This window comes from Dendroctonus ponderosae, unplaced genomic scaffold, assembly GCF_020466585.1.
Source record: "Dendroctonus ponderosae isolate FM_Combo_2020 unplaced genomic scaffold, Dpon_F_20191213v2 Dpon_F_20191213_1, whole genome shotgun sequence".
Classification (NCBI taxonomy): Eukaryota; Metazoa; Arthropoda; class Insecta; order Coleoptera; family Curculionidae; genus Dendroctonus; species Dendroctonus ponderosae.
Window position 1 is genome coordinate 55,621,079 of NW_026017110.1, and position 25,953 is coordinate 55,647,031.

At 32.3% G+C, this 25,953-nt stretch overlaps 1 protein-coding gene across 3 annotated transcripts in view; it reads right to left on the reverse strand.

The window, feature by feature from the left end:
• LOC109538010 (protein qui-1) overlaps positions 1–25,953 on the reverse strand; it is a 182,128-nt gene that overhangs the window by 112,676 nt on the left and 43,499 nt on the right. For all 3 annotated transcript variants that reach the window (XM_048667731.1, XM_019905042.2, XM_019905043.2), the window contains 4 exons: positions 18,926–19,005; positions 18,744–18,866; positions 18,220–18,383; positions 17,562–17,710 (listed from right to left, as the gene is read on the reverse strand). In XM_048667731.1, the coding sequence (XP_048523688.1) occupies positions 17,562–17,710; positions 18,220–18,383; positions 18,744–18,866; positions 18,926–19,005 (516 nt within the window). The remainder of the gene's footprint in view (positions 1–17,561; positions 17,711–18,219; positions 18,384–18,743; positions 18,867–18,925; positions 19,006–25,953) is intronic.

Here is a 25,953-nt window from a genome sequence, read left to right on the forward strand (position 1 = left end):
TTAAGCACTTTTTTTAATTTTTTTGTGCTTTTTAAAAATATTTTCATGCTTTTTTAGGCACTTTTTTTCCATTTTTTTGTGCTTTTTTATCCGGTCTTTATTGATTACCAATCAAATGACACGTCAATCACAGCAGGATTTATGATAATCGTCAATAGATTTTTGTAAACGCGGCATTTGTATGATGTGCGGTCAAGGGCGTAGAAGGAAGCGCGATGCTCGATAACTTTGGCATTTTCAATTTAAGGTAAATATCTAATTGTTGCGTGGCATTTTTTTAAAATGTCATACAGCTAATTTTCAAAATCTACTTGGACCGCATTGATAAACCAAATATGAATAATAGAAGAGTTATTTCCGCAAAAGGCCAATTAATCGTAATTACGATATTATTTTGCTGCGAACAATTTATGTCATTCGCTTAAGTAGGTACTTTTTCAAATCCGAAATCAATAATGAATAAGACTTCATATCAATGTTGACAATAGTGAACTCATACTGGTACAATTTTATTGATTAATTTAAAACTTTCGTTTTTAAAAAAAAACTTTATTTTAAATTAATACAATCGTTAAATATGGATTTTTAATTGTGACCGCACCTAACCATGGACTGACTATCTTTAAGCTCAATTCCTATGCCTTCTGACCAAACATCTAATGACTAAATTCTGCTGTGGATACTTTTATAGTTAAATCATGCTGATCATAGTAGAAACAATACTACGTCTTATTTTAAAATAGTAGTCGGCATAAGTGACCATATAATTGTGCAGAGGCTTTTCTTAAGATATAAATGTAATAATATGTTTGATCAGCTTGAATGTGCCGGACATTCGGTACGTCCACACTAGAAAAATCTGTGTTGGTCACTTTGATTTTAGATTTTATTGACAAGAGGCTGTAAAATGTATCGGATTCGACCAAAAACATTAATAGATAGGCGAATCAGTCATAAATCCAGATTTGTTTGGAAGCAACATTGATTTATACCGATAAGTGATTCATGAATGAAAAAAACTCGCCTGTGCGCTAGCCATAGGCGTCGTTAATATTTATATTAATCGATTTATTCTATAGTAAAAAATACACCAATTCATTTAAAAAACTTAAGTTTCTTCAATATTTCCTGTATTGTATTCTATTTCAAAGAAATGATCGACCCAAATTTATGAACTTGGAAGAATCTGAATTTTTTGTTCTGACAGTTCTTATCGCAAAGCCTATTTTTCCCTTCCTGTATTAATTGCATTATTTTACACTTGGTTTTTGTGGTAGATTTAGATTCCTTGTATTTCACCAGTTTTGATATTCTCGTATTTTTATTCCACTTTAAATGATCACTTGCGTTTTGTTTTTGTTCTCCAATGACTCTTTAGCAGCTTCGTGTACATTTGAGTTGATGTTATTATATATTTATCCAAATGTAAGGTCTTGAAAACTTTATCAGTTGATATCATTGTATTGAACCGTAATGCATCAAGCTATTAAGGTTAAAATTTCTTCTCTCGAGCATCGCTTCGGGGTACGTAAGTACCAACAGATATCAATTTAGACTCATTATATTCATACAATAAAGAAATTATTCTCGCCCGCTCCTGAATTCATATACTCGTCCAAGCATCTGTGTGTTAATGTAGGTCGTATCTCTATATTTTTTAGGTATACACATTTTAAAGTGTTCAGCCATGAAATTTCAAACAATTTCAGTAAAACATCTACTAATAAACGTGCAAAACGCTTTCCAGGATCAAACACTATTTAATATCGTTTCATTGCTAGCCATTTCCACAAACTGACGCTTTAATAAAAAAGAAAATCCATATAAACTGATGGAATGTATTATAAAAATATATCACGCTATATTTTCCAGCAATACGTTATTTGGCACATCATTACTTGTACTGGCCAAGATAAAGCTTTTGAACTTTTCTAAAGTTTCTCTTGTTAGGAATGATAGATTTATTTTATTTTCTCTTGGAAACAATTCAACATGGAATTTGCTTACTAAAACGAAAACATTTCTCGGTTTTCGTAATTTCTTTGCTTTTTTAGTTCGTTTTACGGTCAATTCTCAACAATAAACTAGTTTGAACTACTTTTTATTGTGAGTACTTTCCACCAACTGCAAGACTCTAAATTGCACAGAGACATGATGAATATGAAAAGAAAAAAGTTCAAGTGTACACATCTGAGCCTAATTGGTTGGCAGTACTATGTATCAGGTAATGTATTGAAATATTGACATCGTCGCATTACAAAATCTTTATAACTGGACTAAAATTAATCTACCGGTATTCCTGATTACAAGTCACCGCGTCAAATCTAATTAAATACATGTTGCTTAAATTAATATTGGTTTGTGTGGTAACCTGGCCTTATTACTAGGCTTGATAGAAATGATTGATAGAATAATACATAGACTTTAACTTGGGCTTATGATAAAAGGCGAAATTAACTGTAGCGTAAGTAAATTATTTACAAATATTAGCTGGAACTCATTTGTTATTATATTATACTATTTGCATATTTAAAATGAAACAATTTAGAAACACAGATAAGGCTTTGAAGCAGATATATAAACCGTTTTTTTATATATCTGATTTTTGAAAGACTGTTTCAGCTACGTTTAGCCCTGGAGGCAGGCATGTTACTTTAAAAATATTTTTATTTGCAGGGAAAGGCACGTGCCACATATTATTTAGGGGCCTGTATATACAGGTTGATTACTATATTATTGAAGTCAAAACATGTGCAAAATTATAACTGAATTTTCTCGCTTGCATTCTACAAATTCAATTATAAAATAAGAAAAATAAATTACATTTTTCGCAGCAAACTTTAAACTTAAAAAGTTCCTTGCAGTATAACTATGATTAAAACGAGTTTTATAGTCACAGATTATCATCTGCGTGACATAAGGAGAATTTAAACGGTGTTTTATTACGAGGGTTCTTTTCATAGCTAAACCGGAATTAAATGGACTGTATAATTTCTTCTGTTTAATGGCTAAAGTTTAATTAATGAAATTTAAATTACTGCAGTCAGAAACAAAAGATTTATCCTGCTCAGCTACGTATTCAAGTGATTACTGATACGAAATGAATGAGAAGGAATTTTCGTATTGTAATATCAGTGTTTTATATATAAAAACTGACCCACCTTCAGTATCTTCCACTTTTGAAAATATCCTACAATTTCAGTCAAAACTGCTATTCCAATTATTTGCGCGTTGAAAAGTAGAAATAGAGGATCTTTTTATTTATCTCCAATCAACAGTGAATAACCCATAGTTAACGCAACGATCGTTTTTTCATAATTTACTTCAAGAGACCAATTTTTTCAAAATGTTCAAACCAAAAAGCTCAAAAATACAAAAACTTGTTCATAAGGAAGAAATGTTCTATTTTCACGATAAGACGTGTCTGTCTCTGTATGTCTAACCAAAAACAAATATTTCGTCCGATTTGCAATTCAAATGTAAACCTCATCTTTTTCAACGCGGTTCTATCAACCGCAAATCTAACTAAAAATTAAATAATTTATAAGTGAAAAAATATATGTAATATCAAATTATATCGAAGAATTCGAACTATTGATGAATGTAGGAGCAAATAAACTGACGCCACAATAAGAGTGTTATCTCAGAAAGCAATTTCAGCAGTATCGATAAATGAAATCGAGCAAACTGGTAAATAGTGTAGTGAAAAGGTAAGAAGATTCAATTTAAATTAAATTATCCCAACTAGCAAATTTGAAACTGCGCAAAAACGGGTGTTCACCGTCTGGAAACTGCTAGTCGAGAAAACATTCGATTATTGATATTCAACATGCTGTTTATTTGTTTCATTAATCCACCAAACACTTTTATTTAAAATATTATAAAGTAAAGCAACAGGTTGTCCGAACTTATGTGCCAGTTTCATATTTGAGCTTATGTTTTTCTGATTACAGATCTACCTTGATTATGAGTAAAACTAAGTCTTTGTAGTATTCGACAGGAAAATGACTATCGCGCCTAGAAGCTGTCATAACTTTAGCATATATTTTCTCGACAATTCCATTGCAAACAGTAAATGTGTGTTTTTGTTACTAGTTTCTATATTGCGAAAGCCCTGCCATTGCAAAAGGAGAGCTTTACCATATATTCGCGGTGATAAATGTCTTGAAAATCACGTTATGGTGGTACATTCCTCTACCGAAAGCATAATCGAATTTGCAAAGTTTCATTAACCCAGGATTATACGTTTCATCAACAATATTAGCAAAACCTTAAATTTCCGCCCCGGTTCATTTAATGAGATATTCCGGCATATAATCACGAAACTTATCAGTCAATTGAACTAATCAAGGTAAAGTTTTTAGATCGGAAGATTCATCTGAATTCAACTGTTTGAGTTACTTTCAAAACAAAGAAGCTTAGGAAATAATGATTAGTCAAACTTAGTTTCACCATGGATTAAGTTTTCCTAAACTCTCTATTTCCTACATTACCAAAGTTGTTTCAAAATTAGTATAAAGTTTCTATTTGCAAACTAGTTTCGTTTGTAATAAAAGGAGGCAATATGTTTCTCTGGCAGCACACCAAAACATAAGCTTCATAATTTCCCGGTGTGGTGATTTAATTTTAATTAATTGTGCGGTTAACCAAATCTGGCGGCACTAAAATACCTGATCATTGGCAGAAGAAGTTAAGAAAAATTAAATAAAACTGTAAATATTGTAAAGGACGGCGGATTGCGGGTGTTTATGCATGTGGGTTTCGTAATAAGTTTTACTATAAAAACATTAAAAGTCAGAAGTTTTTGAATTTTCTAAACGTACAATTTTCTTATTTTGGTCAACCGCTGGTCATAAACAATCAAAGCAAATATTAATTTCTCATCAGAAACTCTATCACAAAGAAACCCTGTCTATTATTTAAAAGATCCACATGTTGTAACAAAGAGGTTCAATGCAAAAGTAGATGTTAGAAGCCTAAAGTACTCCGAAAGCTCTCTCGTGAAGGTTAAGAATGTTGGCAGCTATTGTAAATTTAATTATTTAAATCGTTGTTACAGCTTTAATGACTTAATTATAAATAATGGTTACTATCCTCCTACACTAAATTAAATAAAAACATCAAGAACTGAGTTATACTTATAATAGTAACATAATAACAGCCTCGAGGGAAAGGTTTACTATACCCGCCCGAGTCAGAGAAATGCAACTAATTTTCGATTTGAATTGAATTTGAAAACAGGTGGAAAGCTAAAATATAGAAAAAAAGATTAGTTAAAGATCTCTGGGACCCGTATTTCGCAAAGTTTGAAGATGACGAGCAACTGAAGAAAATTACACCGGCCGGAAAAACTTATCAGTAGGTACGGCTGAAAACCATTGCGGGTAGGTTTGAAAAAGTTAAATACTGGAAATAAATAGAAGCATAGATAGTTTAATAGGAACGGAAGAAATAGCGTCTAAGGTGTAAACGAAGGAAACTAAAACACCTAAAGAGGAAATGTAGAAGACTGCAATGCTTGAAGAGAACTGGAGAATTATGTAAACCAAAAATATGCGGCATTATGAAGATGGAATCTAAAATAAAATTAAACCGGAGAGAAGAGTTACTGTTATTTATGGTCCCAACGAAAAATTTAGAAATACGACAATTAAGCAGGAATTCTGGATAACTAACAAAAGTGTCAGGGATGCTAAGAAGAGGTAAAAACTGGTAAAAGATAAGACTGAACTGTTAACAGAGGAGATGAACAACTAGCTGATGCAATGGCAACACGTGAGGAAACTCGAAAAATTCAAAAGAAGAAATATTAATGGAATGTTGTATTTTGAATGGACTAGAAGTGACAAATATATTTTTTCAGCACAAGAGCTCGCATAAGTGAACGCGGCAAGTTGTAAAACGAAAAATCCGTAATCGACTATGGTCTTAAAATATAAGACGCAGAAGAAGGGTAAAATATGTCAAAGTGATCCAAGGTCCCACAAGACTCCCTTTAGTTGGAATCTGGAACAACAAAAAAGAGGGGAAGAACACAAATGGGAAAATGTTAAAAATGTACTAGATATTCATAAAGTCTAAATAAATGACAAAATCCGATATAGAAAAATGGTAAAATTTGACCAACCCTAAATTTATAGAAGAACAGGTGAAAATAAAAACCCTGACTGGATCGTAGAATAAGAATATAGAGGATCATGTGAAAATAAATAAGCAGAGAGGGCACGAGTACCTAGAAAATAAAAATAGCAGTCGACAGTTGAATATGAAAATTATAACAGGCGTGAAAAAAATCAAAAATATGGTAAACGCAGCAAAAAAATGCGTAAAAATAATTTGGCGCAAAGATGGAGCCAGGCGGCCAGATGAATTTCTTTAGAGTCCTAATGATACTACAAAAAAAATCAATGGAAGGGAGATCGAGTAGCAATTTAAATCAAACAAGAGATATTAAGAAACTATTGCGAGGTATCAAAGGTAAAATATCGAGGGGTTGAAAGAAAAGAACAGGAATACAATGAGCAATAGCACAAAAAGGACTTGAAAAAAGAAATAAAAACTAAGAGATAAAGGTGGATGAAGTTACAGAAGCGATTCAAATGGTAATTTTTCGAGCCTAAGTTTTCCAACCGAGCTTTAAGCTTTACTTTACTTTCACTGAAATAGAACAATATGCAGTAATTATAGAGATATAACATTAGCCGGTGTAGTATTGAAAGAGCACGAAAAATTCTAAGGAGGACCACATAAAATATTAGACAAAAAAAATTAAGAAGGAAACCAATAACATTTTTTTATAAATGCCAAAGGAGGGCGTTTAGAGCAATATAGCAAGCAACATGGCAAAAAAGCTAAACTAAGCTAACAAAGTTAGACATAGACGAGGTGAAGCGAAACGTGGTGAAATTTTTGAATTTTAAAATTGAACGGTGCAATTTTGCGAAAACACTCGATCTCATACATTTTCGGGGTACTAACGTATTTTCGGAACACCCTGTATAAATAAATTTGGTACAAAAAAATCGCATTTACTAAACAAATTTAACGGGTCAGATTTAAGATAAGAATTTATAATAATAATGTTTCTGATATTTAAATATTTCACTAGGGATTTTTCGATCACTTCAGTAATATATTTATATAATTTTGCATCACATGTTATGTGAATAAATGTGTATTCAATTAATTCGTGGCGTCTTAACCAAACACTTAATATTTTTCCTCTTTGTATCTTAATTAGTGACGAGTGCTTATTGTGATTCCTCATAAACAAAGTTCCTCTCCCAGCTTTAGGAGTCGTCCTTTTTTGTAGCCCATACACACAACCACGGTGTGGTGTATACATTATTTTAAAATGACTTTTGGTATAAAAAATGGATTTCTTTCTGAAAGACGTAGTAGCTGTAGGCGGTAAGGGGAGAAAATACTCTTTAAAGTATAAAATTGCGTCCCTGCTGTGACCCAAACTGACATGGCGAAATATTACTTATCTTCATTTAAGTAAAAAAGAAAAACTTTATCATTTTTACTCTGTATAATAAGAAACTGCACAAAAATATTCATCACAAAGGCGTTGTGAATATTCGGCAAATCTTTAAATACACTTCTACTAATTTAACAAATAATGCTGTTGGCGCGGATAGAACATTTATGAACGTGTCAGTTCGGCGTACTATCATTATTTTTGTGCTGGTGTTTTTTGGTGTGTAACAATGAAAAAGTGAAGTTGTCAATCTAATAATAATCAATAAATAGAAATTAATAAATCAGAAATCATCCAATCAATCATCTATAAAAAACGAAATAAAAAGGCAAGCAGTAATCGCGCACTAAAGCACAAAGGTGTGCAAAACAAATGCTTTCCGAAAAGTCTGGAAATGCTTTTAAGGAATGCTGTAGTTCATTCGACTGATTGAAAACTGTATTCAAATGTTTCTGATTGCAGACACACTAAACCTCTTTAAGGTAGCTGAAAACTTTGCAATCAACTTTAAATCATTTAATAGATCTATTTTCTTTCCAGCAATGGAGAAACTTTTACTAAGATTTAAGTCAAGCTACATAAGTTCCATGTTAACCAAAATTGTTTAATATAGTAAGTAAATGAGATTTCTAATTAAGGTATAAGTTTGATAGCATACTGTAAAATTTGTCGGAATATTCATACCTAACTGAAAGTTAAATTCTTGTTCTTGGCAGGTTTTATTTTATGTCAACAGAAAAAGAAAAGCATGTCGCCAACGGTGGCCGAATAAAATTGCGTCCTTTTAAGGGGCTTGTGAAAATTGCGAAGTAAAATATTGATCAATCCTGAGTCTTCTCGCGTTAATCCAACCAATTAAGCAGCCAACATGGTCTTTTGGCTGACTGTCGTCAACTTTTCTAAAAACATAGAATTTTTACAAGACAAACACTGAATATTGGACACGCCCAAAGAAGCAGGTCTTATAAACGGCGATTTGTGATAAAGAACTTGGTTGCACGTCTGGCAGTGCATAAGACCACGTTTAAATTAAATATAGAATATAAATGAAGCTACCAATTGTCACACTGTTCATGTGAATAATTAGCCATCGTTTCCGAATACCAGTAATATGAACTGAATTTGTAAGTCTATGGATTATGGTAATATACTCAAAAGTGTTGAATCCCCCAGAATTATATTATGAACTCCTTGCATTAGTCAAGTGGCAGATTGTCTTAAAGATGTTCGGTTCTTGAGATGAATTTAGTTTCGAACTACTGAAGTAAATGTATATTGCAGTCAAAGAAAAGTGTACCCTGCGACAGTATCTGGAGTGTTTCCATGTAAGAATCATTTTGAAACCATTTGAGTCCTTCTGTGCAGTAGCATCACCATTTCTCATCATGTACCAAATTATTGCCGATTAATGGATTACTTATTAAGGCAAATATGTTGAAAATATTATCTTAAATATTACCCAGAAAAAGGTATGGATCAGATTAAAATATTACAACATACAATTGCGTCATATATCTTCTTTGAGGAAAATTAAGTGTCATGTGTGGACCATTGCGTGCAAAACCCAAGTTAAACTGGGGGAACAGCAATTAGTCAGCTTTCATGTCCGTCCATAAGGGAACCACTCAATAACATTAACAGCAAATTACTAAATGACAATTCCCTTACAGAAAGGCCGCAAATTCCACTGAGAGGTTCGATGGGATCATCAAAGTGCTGTCTGGGTAATTCTTAGTCTGAAGGCAAAAATTGGTTCTATGCAACGATTCCGACTCAAATATATATATTTTTAACAATTACAATTCGTATGATTTTCGGTAAGCGCCTACCTACTATTCTCCTGTTTGAACCTTTCCACCTATTCAACCGCCAGTTCATTCAATATTTATTTTTTCGCATTATTTATTTCAGTTTATTTAAATCTTTATATGCGATGTTAATTGATTTCTTCTTTCGGTAAACCGTTCCTTGATCAGACTCACTAGTTACATCTTGATTGAAGTGAAGTTCAGGCAGCAATATATTTGGCGGTTTTGAAATTGCTGTTTCTGGCCAGTTTGTTTTGTTCGTGGCAGGTTCTCAGAGGTAATAATTCTATCAAGTGGCTATAAAATAGCTGTACTGACTTTAAAGTATATTTAGATTTGTTTGATTTTCAATATCCAAGCCTAATTTGTAAACGGCAACATCAGTAAACCAGTAAAAACATATAACCAAATTGTTTCCTGTTGATCAGTAGTTATTTATTTAAGTGTCTTACAACTGGCCAGTATTTTTGTTTGGCTTAAATAGTAATAAATGTAATAAATTGGAAAAAACTAGTAATGCAGAACCCACGCAAGCAAGAACCACCATCACAATAACCTACAGACTTATGGTACCGTTGAAGTATTATTTCTGCTTTAAACACCCGCGCAAAACTCCGCTACCCCTTTGTTACGCCAAAAGAAAGTCATGATTGAAGTTGAAATTTTGCTGCAACAAATCCAGCGCCAGGCGACTTATTGAGTAATAGCGTAGTATCGGTTGTTCGTCGGTACCAAGCTTTTAGGCGATTTTTTGTGTGTAAGATATACTGTTTTTGTCTATTGCTCATTTTCTAAGAATTATTATTTGGGTGCTATGGAAATGGCATTCAGTTGCATTAATGTAAAGTGGTTTTTTAAATAAAAGTATACTGTATATAAAATGGCAAAGTATAATATAACTAAAATTTACTATTGAAAAATTGAGTGTAACTAGAGAGAAACGTTATTCACGTCAATTTAATGGAGATATTTTTTTAGAAAATTGCTGTATTTGTGGACGCAATAAAAAATGTTTTTGGATGTAGGTTGTAGGCTTTCTGCCCATAGGTTCAAGACTAAACGATATCAATTTTTTTTTGCATTGCAATTGCAGAACGCCTTTAGAATTTTACTAGAAGACGATATTCTAGCTCATCTAGCAATCAGATGTTTGATCGCTGGTCCAAAAATAAATATAATTATAGAGTTACAATTGAATTGATAGTAGATAAGAAAGTTTCTAAAGGGTTTATTTTCATTATGTTAAAAAACTTTCCAACATTAGGTAAATATCTAAAAAGAAATTTTCTCACGTAGAAAATTTTTAATTTTGCCCTCTGATGCTGTCAATATAAGTTTACAAAACTAGATGCCTATAGTTGAACGAATGAAACGACGTTTCGATTCCTCACGTGAGTTTGTAAATAAAAATTTAATAATTCATGAATGATATTCCGCTAAACCAAGTGTAGCTTCGTGTGTGATATTTGAATTGATATCGCTTGTCGACAATAGGACGTCGTTTATTTTTACAGGTAGACGGAAAATGTAATTTTAGAACATAGAAAATTTACAAATTATTACAATTACGGCGTAAAATCCCATTTTACATATGTACGGTTGCATTATAATATACGCAATATTCAATATTTTTTTCGGATTTAATAGTTTAAAGATAGACTGAATGCATGCAGATTAAACACAAAAATGTATTTTAAAAATAAGGAAAATTAATATAAAAATAATTGAAAATGCTTACATTTTAACATAACTATGTAATTGTAAATATCTATTTACGTCGCCCTTCTTTTGTAGTTGTTTTATATTGTAATCCCAAACTGAAACATAATATTTTTTATCACATTTCAACCCAAATTTACAGACTATACATTGACATTTCCATGAATAAATTTTCGACAAAAGTGAGCAATTATTTATCCGAAACATTACCATTGCGATATATCTGATCTTTGAATTCGATTGACAGAAAAATATGAAATAGAGGTAGAAATCAAAAATAATTCTCATGGTATTAGATTCACTCATTTTTATGAGGTATGACAACTTCTGCCGGCGAATTTCAAATGAAAAACTGTACCTGTGAAAGTACATATTTTATACTAAATATTATATGTACTTAGTATTTCTTATATATTTTATTATATCATATATATGTATTTCTTATATATTATATTCATAGCTATATTTTTGACACGGACCAAATTCCAAGTTATTATATTATATATTTATTATAATATAATATTATATATTATATATTTCTTATATATTTCTTATATATTTCTTATATATTATATTCATAGCTATATTTTTGACACGGACCAAATTCCAAGTTATTAATAAATAACATTTTATTAATTTTTATTTAATTTTAGAAATTTTAAACAATAAATTTCTCTTGAAATACAAAAAATTAAATTACGTATTTTAATAAATGTTATTCTGTTATACAAGGTCCTAATTTAAGCAGTAAAATTTAAATACATTTTCTGGATTTGGAACAAAACGATTGCTATGTTGTATAAATGGACACCGTTTTCCAATTGACTGCTATTAGCGTGTGTTTTAAAATACATATTTGTTTACTAAGCAACATAAATCAATATATTATATACATAAATAACAACGGAAGACAGTAAATAGACGTCTTAAGACCACTTGAGCCAAGGCGATAATTGGGAGCGACGGTCGAATAGATACTGCTGGCGCTCTAATATTGTTGACGACGAGGAACTTTTAAGATTAGTAGAAGGTTCATATAAAGAGCTACCTGAGTCTCAAAGTTAGATAATAATGGATATAATACTAGCGCAAATAAAGCAATTCGAAGCGAGCAACGCGCAAATGTAAATTCCCAGTTTCAAAAAATAAGAGTAATTGGAACTTTAATTCTATTTCCTTTGAAAACTCGAGGTGGATAATTCTAGGCGGAAATCTCATCTAAATATTTGATCATTTTTGGCGTATTGCCAAAGAGCCGCAACTGGATGGCTATATTTTGTAGTTGCAATACTTTACCAAAATTTAATTTATTAAATTAGTTCAATTTGAAAATGCACATATGCAAAAATAGATAGTTAATTGTATTAGTTTGGAAATGTGATGTTTTGATTTTAGCTTTTTATAATCGCTCACGTTTTTACGGATAGATTGAAGGTGATAAATAATGTCACTGGCGCAATATTTGGATAACGGGTTTTGTACGTTTTATAAGATGTTCATAATGGTTTCGGCGATGTTAAGAACGTGTTTGTAAAGACATTTTAATCGTATATTTTCAGTAAACTCTTTAGCCTTGTTTTCATTTCACTTTTTGAAAAGTTTTCATCAAAAGTTTAATCTTAAAAATTAGAGTTGTGGTGCAGAACTTCTTTTAACAGCTAGTGCGTTATGATGTTTGTAGTGATCTTTTTTTCCCAGTTCATATCTTTAAAACGTAGCAATTATCTCCCATGTTTATCATTATAAAGAACAAATCCCCTTAAGACTAAATCGCAGTTAAAAACTTTTTTACTCTCGACAGTGCTTCGTATACTTATTAGCCGATTACACATATATATCACGCACAGTTACCTAAACTTAGTCGGCTTCTATCAAGCATTTATCAATTTTTACTTTGTATATTTTGGCAACCAGTTAGCCACTATTCAACTACGAATTTTTATACATTTTTTGTTTGGATGGATTTGTTTTGTTCCTTTACCTATTCGTAGTTAAATATGAAAAGAATAATTTCCTGTTCGAAAAAATCATCTATCAACAATTGAATTGGATTTACCTTTTATAATTTTAAGAGACTTTTTATTATTTGACATAATTAAACATTTTGATAGATGCAAATGAATACACTAATGGGATAAAATCGAACTAAATTAGGTCGTCGATCGAGAAATGGTTCAGACCGGTTAACGCTATTACGAACCGTAAATAAAATCATTTTCAAATCACATCTTGCATTGTGGACAGTCATTCAGTTCGTTTTTCAGCCCTAAAAGCTATGTTTAAGATAAGATGTATTTTATAGTTTCTAGTAGAATTAACTTGAGGCACGACATACTTCACAGCGTACTTGTACCTATATAAATATGGATATACATTTACTTAATGCATTTCCAATTATAAAGATCCATTAGAAGCAAAGCAATGATTAAAATGAATGCTTTTACATTAATAAAAAAATGTATGTATATTATAGCCGATAAGCACGCGAAGCAAGTATGTACATATTTATGATTTACACTTGTTTTAAATCACTTATAACGCACATATTCTTCTTGTATGGAAAAGCTGCTTTATATATTTATGGTTTGATAGTAAAAAAATATTTACCATCAAAATTAAAATTAATTTTTTTATTAATCTTAATGAATATCAATAAACTGTTGGATGTAACAAACATGTCTTCGAATGACGAAAATCGTTGGCTAAATAATTTGTTTTAGAACTTATAGTCATAAGCATAAAACTGTCCCGCTTTTGACCTATTAATTCGATGTTTTGACCAGCAAAAAATGAGTGGCTACAGCTAATGGTTGGGAGCCCGCATTGCCATGATGCAAAGAAATACTTCTTCATTGAATTTAGCCGAAGGCTTCAGCCAAGCAAATGGTTATAATACGTCGTGCTTTTTTTATTTATATAGAGGATTATTGTTGTGTCTTAGTGTTGTATGCATAAATTAATGATTCGTCATCTGTTTAGATGTTATATACAGAATTTGACTCACCCTGATCGTGTTTTCCCAACATTTGCTTTTACCAATTCATACAAGCCTTTTTTGGGCGTTGACTATGTTGGGCGCAACACGAACAACAATTTTTACGGTTAAATGATCTTAAAACATCGTACTGAAGCGGGTTTAACTAATGCTTGGAGGTGTCTCAAGTTCACTGCCACATGGCGATTTTCTTTTTTTTATCAGATTACGAAAAGGATCGATCTATTCTGGTACAACTACAGATTTTGGACCAAATTTAAAGAGTGTTTTGTAAAACAACCCTGGCCACGATTGGATTTTTCGACCATTTGTTAACGGTGCTGTAAGCTGGAGCTTTTTAATGATCCATGCCAAAGGATATCAATAAAGATCGCAAAATCAGCGTTGAGTAATTGAATCAGATTTCTTGATTTCTCGAAGTAACGGATTTTCTTTAAATATCTTGTAAACATTAAAAAGTGAAAAATTCATATTTGATCGGCGTTATGCACATATACTTGAGAATAATATTATTATTATTTATTTGAGATTATTATTATATTATAATTTATTAATATGTATTTGAGACTAGTATTTGAAAATTAGGACTAATTTTCAAACTTCAAAAAAATCAAACTACAAATTTGGAACATCTTGTATAAAACGTTCTTACGCGAAACCGAGAGCACTTTAAAATAATAACCGCCGTGTCCCAGTATAATTCCAAAAAAAACTGTATTTGCGTTACTAAATGTATTCCAATTTACGCGTACTTCATAAATAAACTAAAACCCCATTTTGTTAATACTTTATTACAACTCGAAGCTACTTTAATGCAGCGTCGTCTTATTTTTAAAAAATGTAGTTTTTAATTGTCAGTTGGTTATACTATCAATTCCATATAATGTCCATACAATGTGTATTTATGAATATATGCAATAATATTTTTAAATAAGGATTTCGGTCGCACATTCAACAGCAGTAGGTAATTTCGTGTGCTAAGTAACGGGGAAACTTGTTCGAAAAGTTCGGTTTCCTTGGCAAATCCGCTGTAAAGCTCACTGGATAATCGCAAGTGAACTCATTGAAACGTTAACAACGTCTTATTTAAAAAAGACTCCTGGCCTCTATTCTCAGATGTATTGATTCATCTCTTTGAACGGCAGAATTTACAAAAAAATGTACAATTACACACTCGGGTTTTTGATATCCAGCAAGCGCTTCAATACACAGCTTTTAGGACCAAACAAAGAAATAGTTAAGAAAAGTTGTTTAAAATTTAACTGCCTTTGTTTTAATAATAATGCTTTGGTTTTTTTATTGAGAAAATATGAGCAGACTGTCTTTTGTTGATGGTTTTTCCATAATTTTTGCTTAGAATTCCAGCGATTTTTTGTAAATTGAATTCCCAAACCTTGAATAGGTTTATTATTATATTTAAGATAAAGAAACCGTCTACATGAACTAGCCTGTCTAGGCATATAATGCGTCCAAAGAACATTGCTTTCCTTGTCAACAGATTTCAAACGCAAACAAAAATATTTTTTTACATGGTATTTGAAAGGCCGTTAGAAATTGTCTATTTTAAGTATTTGTAACTTTGCCTGACATCTGCTACGAATTGATCAGCTACGAATCTGCATTTTTCAATAAAGAAAATCATCAAAATCTCCATGGAAATTGTTTCAGAACTAGGCGATATTACGTTTCTGAGCCACGTCCTACGGATTCTGAGATTTATGTACTAAGTACTAGACCAACTACGCCTAGACTTATGTCCTACTTCCCTAACTGTCTGACTGATTTATTCAATTTTGATATCTTTTATTATGTGGAAAATTGAAGTTGCTGGTAACAACACATGTTTAAGAAAAATGTCATGTTTCGGATAAAATGTCGCGACTTCCATGCATATATCTACATTGTAAAAAAACATTCATCCTAATAAAACCGTTTCTCAATGTGAACTAATGCATTTACGACTACTTGCAATAGAATAAAGTATTCCAACCCGCTTGTTTAAAGTTGCAGGGAGCTGGTGGAATCGACAAATCCGAAAATACAGCTGATACATTTTGAATAAGGTTTTTGTGAGAAAAATGGAAAAATTGCCCGCAAGGTGAAGAACGTCTCATAAATATCGGTCGATTAATTTGAATTCGAATAAACCGAGGTCAAACATTAATGTCCCGATGCCATTGGCTATGAATATCGTCTCATCCACCAATTATTATTTGCCCAATAACGGCAATTTTACTGCTTGACATAGACTATAAATGTTGATTCGCCAGAAAATTATGTTTTCTGTGTTAACTACATTTATATTACGAACATTATCTGTTCCGGGCGATTTCTGTCTACTGAGTCTCTTTCCTAACATGGCTATAAAGCGTGTTTTAGGACTCCCTGTATACGCAATTTGAATTTAAAAACAGTTATAAAATAATCTGAGGTTATTCGAGAGAATCTAGGGTTATATTTCACTTTCAATTTTATTATTTTGTATATTATTGGGGGATATATTTAACTGCTGATTGCAATCATTACAGTACTGCAGAATGTAGATACCACCGAACTTCTTCACTTTCAAAAACTTACCTCAACATTTCTTTGCTTTGCTTAGAAAAATTAATGTTTTAATATGCATAGCTGAATGTCTAATAGGAACGTTTTGGGATGAAAATTTACAAATTTTACCAAAACACGAGAAATTTATAGCAGTTCAACTATTACTGGATATACTGGAGTACCGTCAAAATTTCTCGATGAAGGAAAATCTGACCGAAAGTTTTAAATACATTTTTATGACCTGTTACTGTTTGCTTCTATAAAATTTAAAAAAATCTTAATGGTTGCTTGTTAGTACTGTCCTCAGTATATATTCGTTAACTTTCTCCTTCTCACAACAGTCAGCTTGTTTGCAATAACAATACCGTGGTTTCCCGACTCTATTGTGTGGAAGCTTCCTCCGATCTGGAGTCTCCCAATGGAGAATAACTTAATACACTTTCGACATTATTACACATTTTACGACTCCCAGCATCATTTAGAAGCTAACCACTAATACACAATACAATAAATTTGTGCCTAGGTGCATTCTTGCTTGTCTGCCAACTGAGCATTGAACTGGCTTAAAAGTTTGATGAATATTAAAGGCGAAGTTGCATTTTCAAGAGCTATATATTTCAGAAATGTTAAAAGTTTGAAACGGCCGAAAGAAGTGTCATAAATATTGAATTACTCTATATTTAGAATACAAACTAAGTACTTCTGGACCCAAGCATCATTAAAATATAGCACAAAAGCTCTTACACTGGTTAAAATAGAAACTTTGAAAAACCCTAATCCTAAAAGTTAGGATTGCTGCAAGAATATCCAAGTATAACAAAATAAAAACCGATAAAAATATGTGAATGAGATAATATATAATATTTGCAACTGAAGACCATTTGTCCAAACAAGTCACTGTAGGAATCGAGGCCATATTAAGTATTCTCGATTCCCATATATGATTTAATATACATGACATCGTATTGCTTGAAATTGGATCGAATGCAAAAACAATAAATGTACTTACCTAATGCATAATGATATTGCTGTTCTACTACAGAATGCAAAAACTGTTTAACTTTTTTCTTGGAAGTATCAGGCATTTTTTGCATACAGTCGTAAATCAAATTTAATGTTTCGGTTGATTCTGCTTTCCATTCATCAAATGCCATGTCTCTGCAAGAAATGTTACAAAAATGTAATTATTTCTTTAATGAATTTATATTGAGATGATATTGAAATGAGCGAACTGACACACTAACTTTTTAGAACAGACGTTCAATAACTGTTTAGAAGCAGGAAAACTGTAAGATATATTGATCGAAATTTTCTAACTAATATAGCTAGTTAGTGCAGACGAGTTTCTTTCCACAAACCTGTAACTACCTCGAGTCGAAGGTGTATTGTATTTAATAGATAAAGTACGTATCTTCTGTTCAAACGAAGTTCTAATGTAGATAAATTACTGTGCTTTTGTTTCGTAACTACTAGCACCTAACGGTGATTCCTTTTGTGCACCCGACAAGCATCCTTTTGTTCGGAAAATTGAGGATTTTGAATTAAACCGAAAATATGTATCTAGAAGCATCCATGGGGTTACTTCCCGCATTTAATGATCATAAGAATTATCTATGATGAATTTTCTAATTGTAAAGATAATAAACAAAACCCCTTATTTTCTTTACCTGTTGTCGTTTAGCACAAGATCGTCGTTCACTTTACTGTATAGCCTTTCCAATATTGCACAGTTCTTTCCCAATTCTTGAGCGGCAGCTGCCAGAGCCAGATATGTGTCTTTATCAATTTTTTCTGGCAAAATTAGAGGTCCGTATTTGTCTCCTAATAAGTTCTAAAAGAAAACATTTAATTTTTATAATCAATGGGCTTTATCTTCGAGAGTTATATTTGCATAAAAAATGTTTAAAGGATTCTAAATAAAACGCAATGTCTTTAATAAAAAAACCGTACATTTCCTTTAAAAAGGGGCAGATTAAAAACGTGGCGTTAAGTTATTCCGAACGTGAATGGGGGAACCGAACAGCAGCGATATTATTGATTATCAAATTAACTAATTGTATGTGCTTCCAAATCAAACTGTTTAAAGTATAAGTAATTTATCTATAATAAGTTCGTTGCCAAAAATTAACATATAATGAAATCATTAGAGAAATTAATTAAATATCTCTATTCAACACCCTCACCTACTTACCAAAAAGAAACACCCTTTCGATATCTTGTGGCAATTTCTTATTTCATGTAAATGATCTTTGAGTATCCATGGATCGTGATATTCCTTCTCATCAGATCCATAATGCATATCAACCAATTCGACCTATAATTGTCATAGTTTTGAGTAAATTTTCCTATTGTATAGTGTAAAGGTAATTCTACCTCAATTTTATGATCCTCGAAAACCGAATGCAATTCAGGTCCAATAGTTTCCAATAAAATACGTCGCTCTATAGCAAAATCTGTAACATGAAAAGTGATACAGGAGTTAATAGATAAATCAAATGTTATATGAAGGTGGCCGATAATATATTTTGTGAATGAAACTGCCACAAAATGCCCAACAATAAAAATGATAAGTTTCGGGATGTAATGCCCCATTCTCATCACATAATTTATGAATCAGAAGATATATGTGTATGTTTCCGAAAAAGGCGTATTTCTTTATTAAACTCCACTATTCAGCTGTCGTGTCATCTTTAATCATCTGATTTTCCTACCTGAACTATTTGTAAATAAAAATATTTGCTTCAACGGGAGGCTTGTAACATTTGGTGTTAAATTATGGCTTTTCTCTCGTGGTTTCATGTTAATATTACAGCATTGTCTGATGGTGTAGTTGAAATACAACTGACCCTCGTTCAGTACACATTTTCTAATGAACAAAATTCGGTTTCTAATAGATAATCTGTTAAATTGTGTCGACTAACAATACTCATCAATTATTCAGACACGCTTCAAAAACACATGCAAAAATGCGCCAGACAAGCTCAATGCTCCACAATTTAATTATATCTGAATACATACTCGTTACTGATTGTTATTCATATATGTTCAAGTCTTGTATGTTCCTTTTCATACAATTGTTCGAGATATAAGCAGCTTTATAATTATTTCTGATTTACGCTCTATTAGGAAGGGAAACAGAATGCTCTTAAAATAGTATTTAACAACGTTATGATGAATACGACCGCTTTTCTCCAAGTTACCATTTGAATAGTTAGATGATATCCAGGAACTGCGCTGCCTCACATTTTTTTTAATTATCTTAGAAACTGCATCTGGATTTAAAATTTTTATTGTGTTAATTTATTCAAATGCTAAACTTAAAATTAATTTAAACTCATTTTTAATATTGCCTTTGTCTTTCTAAAAGTACTTGTTTTTTCCTACGAAGAGAATGGGTTAAAATACATTTTTGCTACATTAAATGTGTATCCCTCTGAGTCTCAGTTAATACACAAAAGTGCTCAAATATATAAATGTGCGAGCATAAAAATAAAAACTGACTTTCGGTAATATCAACTAATCGCTTGTATAAATTATATTTAGTAAGATATAAATATAAAAATATTATATTTATGAAAATATTAAATAGGCTGTATGCCGCACTACTTATCAAGACAAACAAAAACAAAGGAAATGCATTTAACCGTCCAGAATTTGCGCACACGGGAAAGGCAGGTGGTAAAAAGAATATTTCACTACCAAATTGTGATAGAGCGAAGTTTTAAATAAAACTTTTAATATTTTCTTAAAGATTATATCAAGTCCAACTGCTCGTTCCCTCGAGAAGAAAAGTCCCAAAAGGAGTCTTAGTCTTAAAAGTGAATACGTTCTGAAAAGGGAAGTCGGAGAACCGACTTTGAATGGCCATCCATCAACTAGCCAGCTATGAGCTACGTAGAAACTGGCTTACAGTGTGGCATAAGTTGAAAGAATTTAGGAAGGGAAAAGAATGATTGTTAATTAGATTGACATATTTTCACTTGGATGAGAGGGCAGTTGAGTAAGACGTTTTTTCTTCAAAATTGCTGGAAACGATGCACAATGTACAAACAACTACAAGCAGTTAAAAACAAAAGAGAAACTGTTAATGAGCAGTTGAGGAAATGAGGAAAGGCAAACCTTAAATAAACGAAACTGTTGGATGCTATATCAAAGCAAGACGCTAAACTAACATCGCGATGTAAAGCAAATTTGTAAACATGCAGTGAAATCAAATTGTATTATAACAATACTGAATTATTTACGAGATAAAATGCTGAGAATTATAATATATATTGGGAAAGTAACTATCATTGACTAAATATACTCAATGATAATGAAATCCACAGAGAAATGTAGACTAATTTTATATTTATGTTAATATTACAAACTGAACTCCGTTTTCGAACGTTCAGTCAAAGGTTCAGTTGGTATATGGAAATCATTAAAAAGTTCTTAAAGATGCCCCAATGCTGAATAATGTCCCTAACCACTGACAAAGGAGTAAATATTTAAAAATGTTTAGGTATGCTAATACATCTAGGTATTTCAAGGCGAAATGCACACATTATTTGAAGCAGTCGGAAATAAAGCGAACGTCTGATATTTTCCGGAACGAAAAGAATATTTTGCCAGCAAAAACGTAGAAGACATAATGAGTGCTGTGTTCCGAATTTTTAATGCCGACGAAATGAGAAAGAAAACCACTGAAAAGGCGGGATTAGTTTTTGGTCCGAAGAGAAAGTTTTAAATCCTAAAAAAATCCAAAAGGATGGAACGTTCCAATTCTCCTTTAAGAACTAAAGCACGTTTTCAGAACTGTTGAAAACCGAAAATTTAATGGCTTCTCCAATGGAATGATTTATTTATCAGCTTTTAGCAGCAGTTTACGAATTTGCTCAAAGAATTTGCTGATTTTTTCGGCTCGCTTAACTAAAATTAGTGTTACCAAAACTGTTATTGCTTAGGAAACGCTACTTGAATTAATTCTACCTGAGTTGGAGGTTAGATTGCAGATAACTTCGGAATTCAGTCCGAGTGTTTTAACATACAGAAAAAAAAGTATTTTTATGGAAAAGGAGTAAGTGTGCCCGAAGGAAATATTAGTGGGATTGAACATAGGCAGATCATAATCTTATCCGCTTTATCGTCTGTCAGCGTGACGAAATTTGTGTAAAACGAGCTTGGAACTAGCATTTCCAGTGAACAAAAAGGTTAAGAAACACAAAAGATTAAGTAATGTTATTTATTTTGATCATACTGAAAATGTTTAAAAAATCCTGTTCAGATCACGTTTTTATTTTTGAACATGCTAACCGAATATCAAGGGACAAACTAGTGAAGTATGTTGATAAAATATCGTCAGAAATGGACGAATAAACATTAGTTCAATATCTTGATATGCATTTAATTTATGATGAAGCGATTTTGTAACTCGATGGGAATGTGTGGTGAAAACTTTCAGCACTAACTTTGTCCATGGCGGAAACTTTGAAAGTGTTAATTGTTGTCTCAGAGCCCGTCATCACATAACTGCTGATAATCTGTCAATTAGTGTTAGAACACTTTCAGGCCAACACAGTTTTTTTCTTCATCGTTACCACGTACAAAAATGCACATTATGTAAACGTAAACATTGGATCATCCAGCAAGAGTTAACGACTCCAACCGCTTCTTACAGTAACACGCTCAGAATCCGAAATTTAATGGCTACGTTTTATTTTCTGACGAGGTAAAGTTTATGAGAGACGGCATGGTAAAGTGCTCTAATTTCCATCTCTGGAGTGACAAAGGTGCACGCAGCATTGTGGAAACATTTCGGATTCGGAAACATCCAAATTGGTCATTTTGTACTCAAAGAAAGCTCACTGAAGCTATTTTGAATGTCTGCAACAACGCTCAGGTTGTTTATTTATTGTAAAATGTACCTCTGGACATGAAAGACCGCATGCGACATTCACCACGCACCTCCGTATTTTGACCGTATAGTGCCGGTTAGCCCTTAATCGACATTTTTTTCCTTTAAGAGTGTACGGCGGTTTACTCGGAAGAATGATCACTCAAGTGAATGCTCTCTTTGCTTTCCCGCACGTTCACGCAATACAGACAAAATGATATAAAATTGTACGTTATCCGTTTTTTTCCTGAGGGATTGAAATTTGATTCGTCTGTGATCATTAGCTTCAGGAATTGAAATAAAACAGAAAGGAATACATCAGAGTTGGTGGACACAACGAAAGACATTAATAACCAGGTAAAGCTAGTCAATCAAAAATATCGATTTGTTTGAGAGCAACATTGTTTTCTGTCAAATGGGTGGAATAGACAAGTAGATACAAAGTAGGATCGATCGTAAAATTTACAAACATTGAAATTAATCCGAGAACACACTTCCCTATCTTTCTGACCTCCGTATCTGCATTATATGATTGAAGTTCGAAATGCTCTAACAGTAACGCAAAATTTTTAAGCAGTTAGACTGTAGGAGATACTTTAAATGAGTATTTCAGCCTACTTGTTTCAGCCTCCTATGTGTATGGTGCGGTATGTATAGTGCCGAAAAGAAATTTCATATAAGTTGTTCAAAATGTTGTCCATTTTTCTGAAAACAGTAATGCAGTCTATTTTCAAACTCCTCCCTAACATTTCGAAAACTTTACCAGGAATTTACCGGCATTCCGCAATTCGCGTTTTTATGTCCTCAATATCAGCAGGTTGTGTTTTATAAACAAGAATTAGAATTACCCTCTGTGCCAATTTGAGTTTCCAGCACATTAAGCAGATTAAGGTGCAGATCACCTGTCAAGGTTCCTTTTAGGATATTGCGTATATCCTTTTCGAAAAATAAGCGGATTTTTGTCACTTTAATATCAACAATTTTGTTTCGTTAACATTTCCATTTAGCAAAAATCAACATTCTTCGCTGAAACAGATATTCGACAGAATATTATGAATGGCGCTGACTCATAAATTCACAAAACTCTCATCTTCTATCAAAATCATCGTCATACAGTTCTTGAAGGATGTGCATTTTTTGTATGGATACAGTTGATGCATTTTCAGTGCTTTTCTTACAATCTCGTGTAGAATTACAATTCCTGTCTATTCTGCTACTGTCCACAAGGAGTTGGTGTACTCTGTAAACCCCAATTTGAGCTCGCGGGTTATATTACTCACCGAACTCGTTTCAGAGAATTTTACACCAAATCCAGGACATATCTGTGACTTCAATATTTCGATTTACTTCATTGAAAACCACTGCCGTCCTTCAAGCGCACTTTCCAACCTCTCCATAAATGAAAATAATTTCAGTTCTTTCTTGAAGAGAGTATACCTTTCCCACACTTTATGCACATAATAAAAGTTATCGCTTTTATTCAGCCCAAGAATCAAAAACGAATTAACAATAATATTTCTGTTTTGTCTACATCTTTTAAATGTACGGACCATGAAAGAACCTGAAGACCAAACTCTCAATGCGGACAGTTTTAATAGTTGGACTAAAAGCGAAAAAGTAGGATACCACTGAAGAGAGACTTGAATGCCCTTTAAAACTATGTGCCACTTGAGCCCTATCCCATTTAAAGTTCAAAGGGTGACAAATACCCCTCCTAGGGGGTTGAAAAAGAAAGCTAAAAATACTCATTTAAAGTATCCCCCATACAAATAAAATTGACGTGTCATTTTGAATTTTCATATTTTTAACTGCAAGAAAGGTATTAAGGGTGGGAAGTTTTCAAAATGACACCCCGTATATATATATTCATTTATAGATTAATTTTAAATGAAAACACAAGAAAAGAAGAGTAATTATAGATCAGTGGTAGTTGCTTCTATGCCATTAACTTCAGAAAGAATAAAAATTCTAATGGCAAAATTACGCGATCGGGAATAATCTTTGGCAAAAGGCCACTGGCTAATTGGGATGAATATTTCACTTTCGGAAGACAGAATAGTAATTTGATAATAATTGGTTCGCAACTGAATAATTTTAGACTCTTTATGAATCAGAAACTCTTCAGCGTAAATCCATAATGTGCATTCAAACTTTTTTCGCTGGCAATTTTTATATCAATTAGTGCAGTTGCGAACCATTTAAGTTTGGTGTAAACGGTATCCGTGTTTGCGAAATATGCGCCTGCATTCCAACAAACGCTTGAAATTCTGCAAATCGGCAGGATTCATCGAAATGGGGTTTGAGTGCGGCAAGTGTAAAATTAAAATGAAAAGTACTGACCCTCAACACGGATATTTGGGATTATCTACCTATTTATTTCACCTCTATTGTTCTGGATTTGATTATCAATGTATGGAGTTTCAAAAATATTGCGAAAATTTGGCATATATATATATATATATATATTAGGTTATTTGGGCAGTTTAGGAGTTGTTTAGCAAAACCATTAGCCTTAGCTTCAAGTACCTCAGTACACTTAGAAATATTAAGCAAAGTTAATAATAAACTAAGCTAAGTGTTTAGTTTCAGAATAATAAATATTTTGTGACAGACTTATAAAATGTATTTAATCCGTGCCACGTAACTGCTTTGCTAAATTTCAGATTTTATTTTGCCAAATTTTCGCAATATTTTTGAAACTCCATACATTGATAATCAAATCCAGAACAATAGAAGTGAAATAAATAGGTAGATAATCCCAAATATCCGTGTTGAGGGCCAGTACTTTTCATTTTAATTTTACACTTGCCGCACTCAAACCCCATTTCGATGAATCCTGCCGATTTGCAGAATTTCAAGCGTATGTTGGAATGCAGGCGCATATTTCGCAAACACGAATACCGTTTACACCAAACTTAAATAGATATATTGTGTTGTTTTATTTTAGATTCAAAGCAATAGACTCAAAAAGTTGACAAGTTTATCAAAGTTTTAAAGGACGCTCAATTCTCTTTACAATATTAGTTACTACTTTATTGCTTTTTGTCCAGGTTTTTCGAATAATCACCGATTCAAAGATGTAGAAACAATTAAATTTGTGTGCATTCAGATATTGGTTGTCAGCACAGACACCCGGTATATATTGTATTCCTATATATAATAACTAAAATTGAACCTATGCAAGATTGATGCTTACAAGTAATGTATTGAATTATATATGAAATTACAAATCAGCACCTGACTGATCAAAAGTGGTGTAGTCAAAAGTGGCTCACTTGAAAAGCCTTTCACATAGCAATATCGTGTTAATTCTGTTGTATTGGTAATTAAAATCAAACGGACATATAGAGCTGATGCGATTTTCCAGCATAGGGAATCATTTTCTCCACTGGGGAGAATAGTGGCTTGTGGCCCTCCCTACATTCACAAAAGAAAATTTAAAATACCCTACAAATTTTTTACCCAAATCCACTAAAAAGAAACTAACTATATTACTTAACAACTTAAGTGACGAGCTAAAAATTTC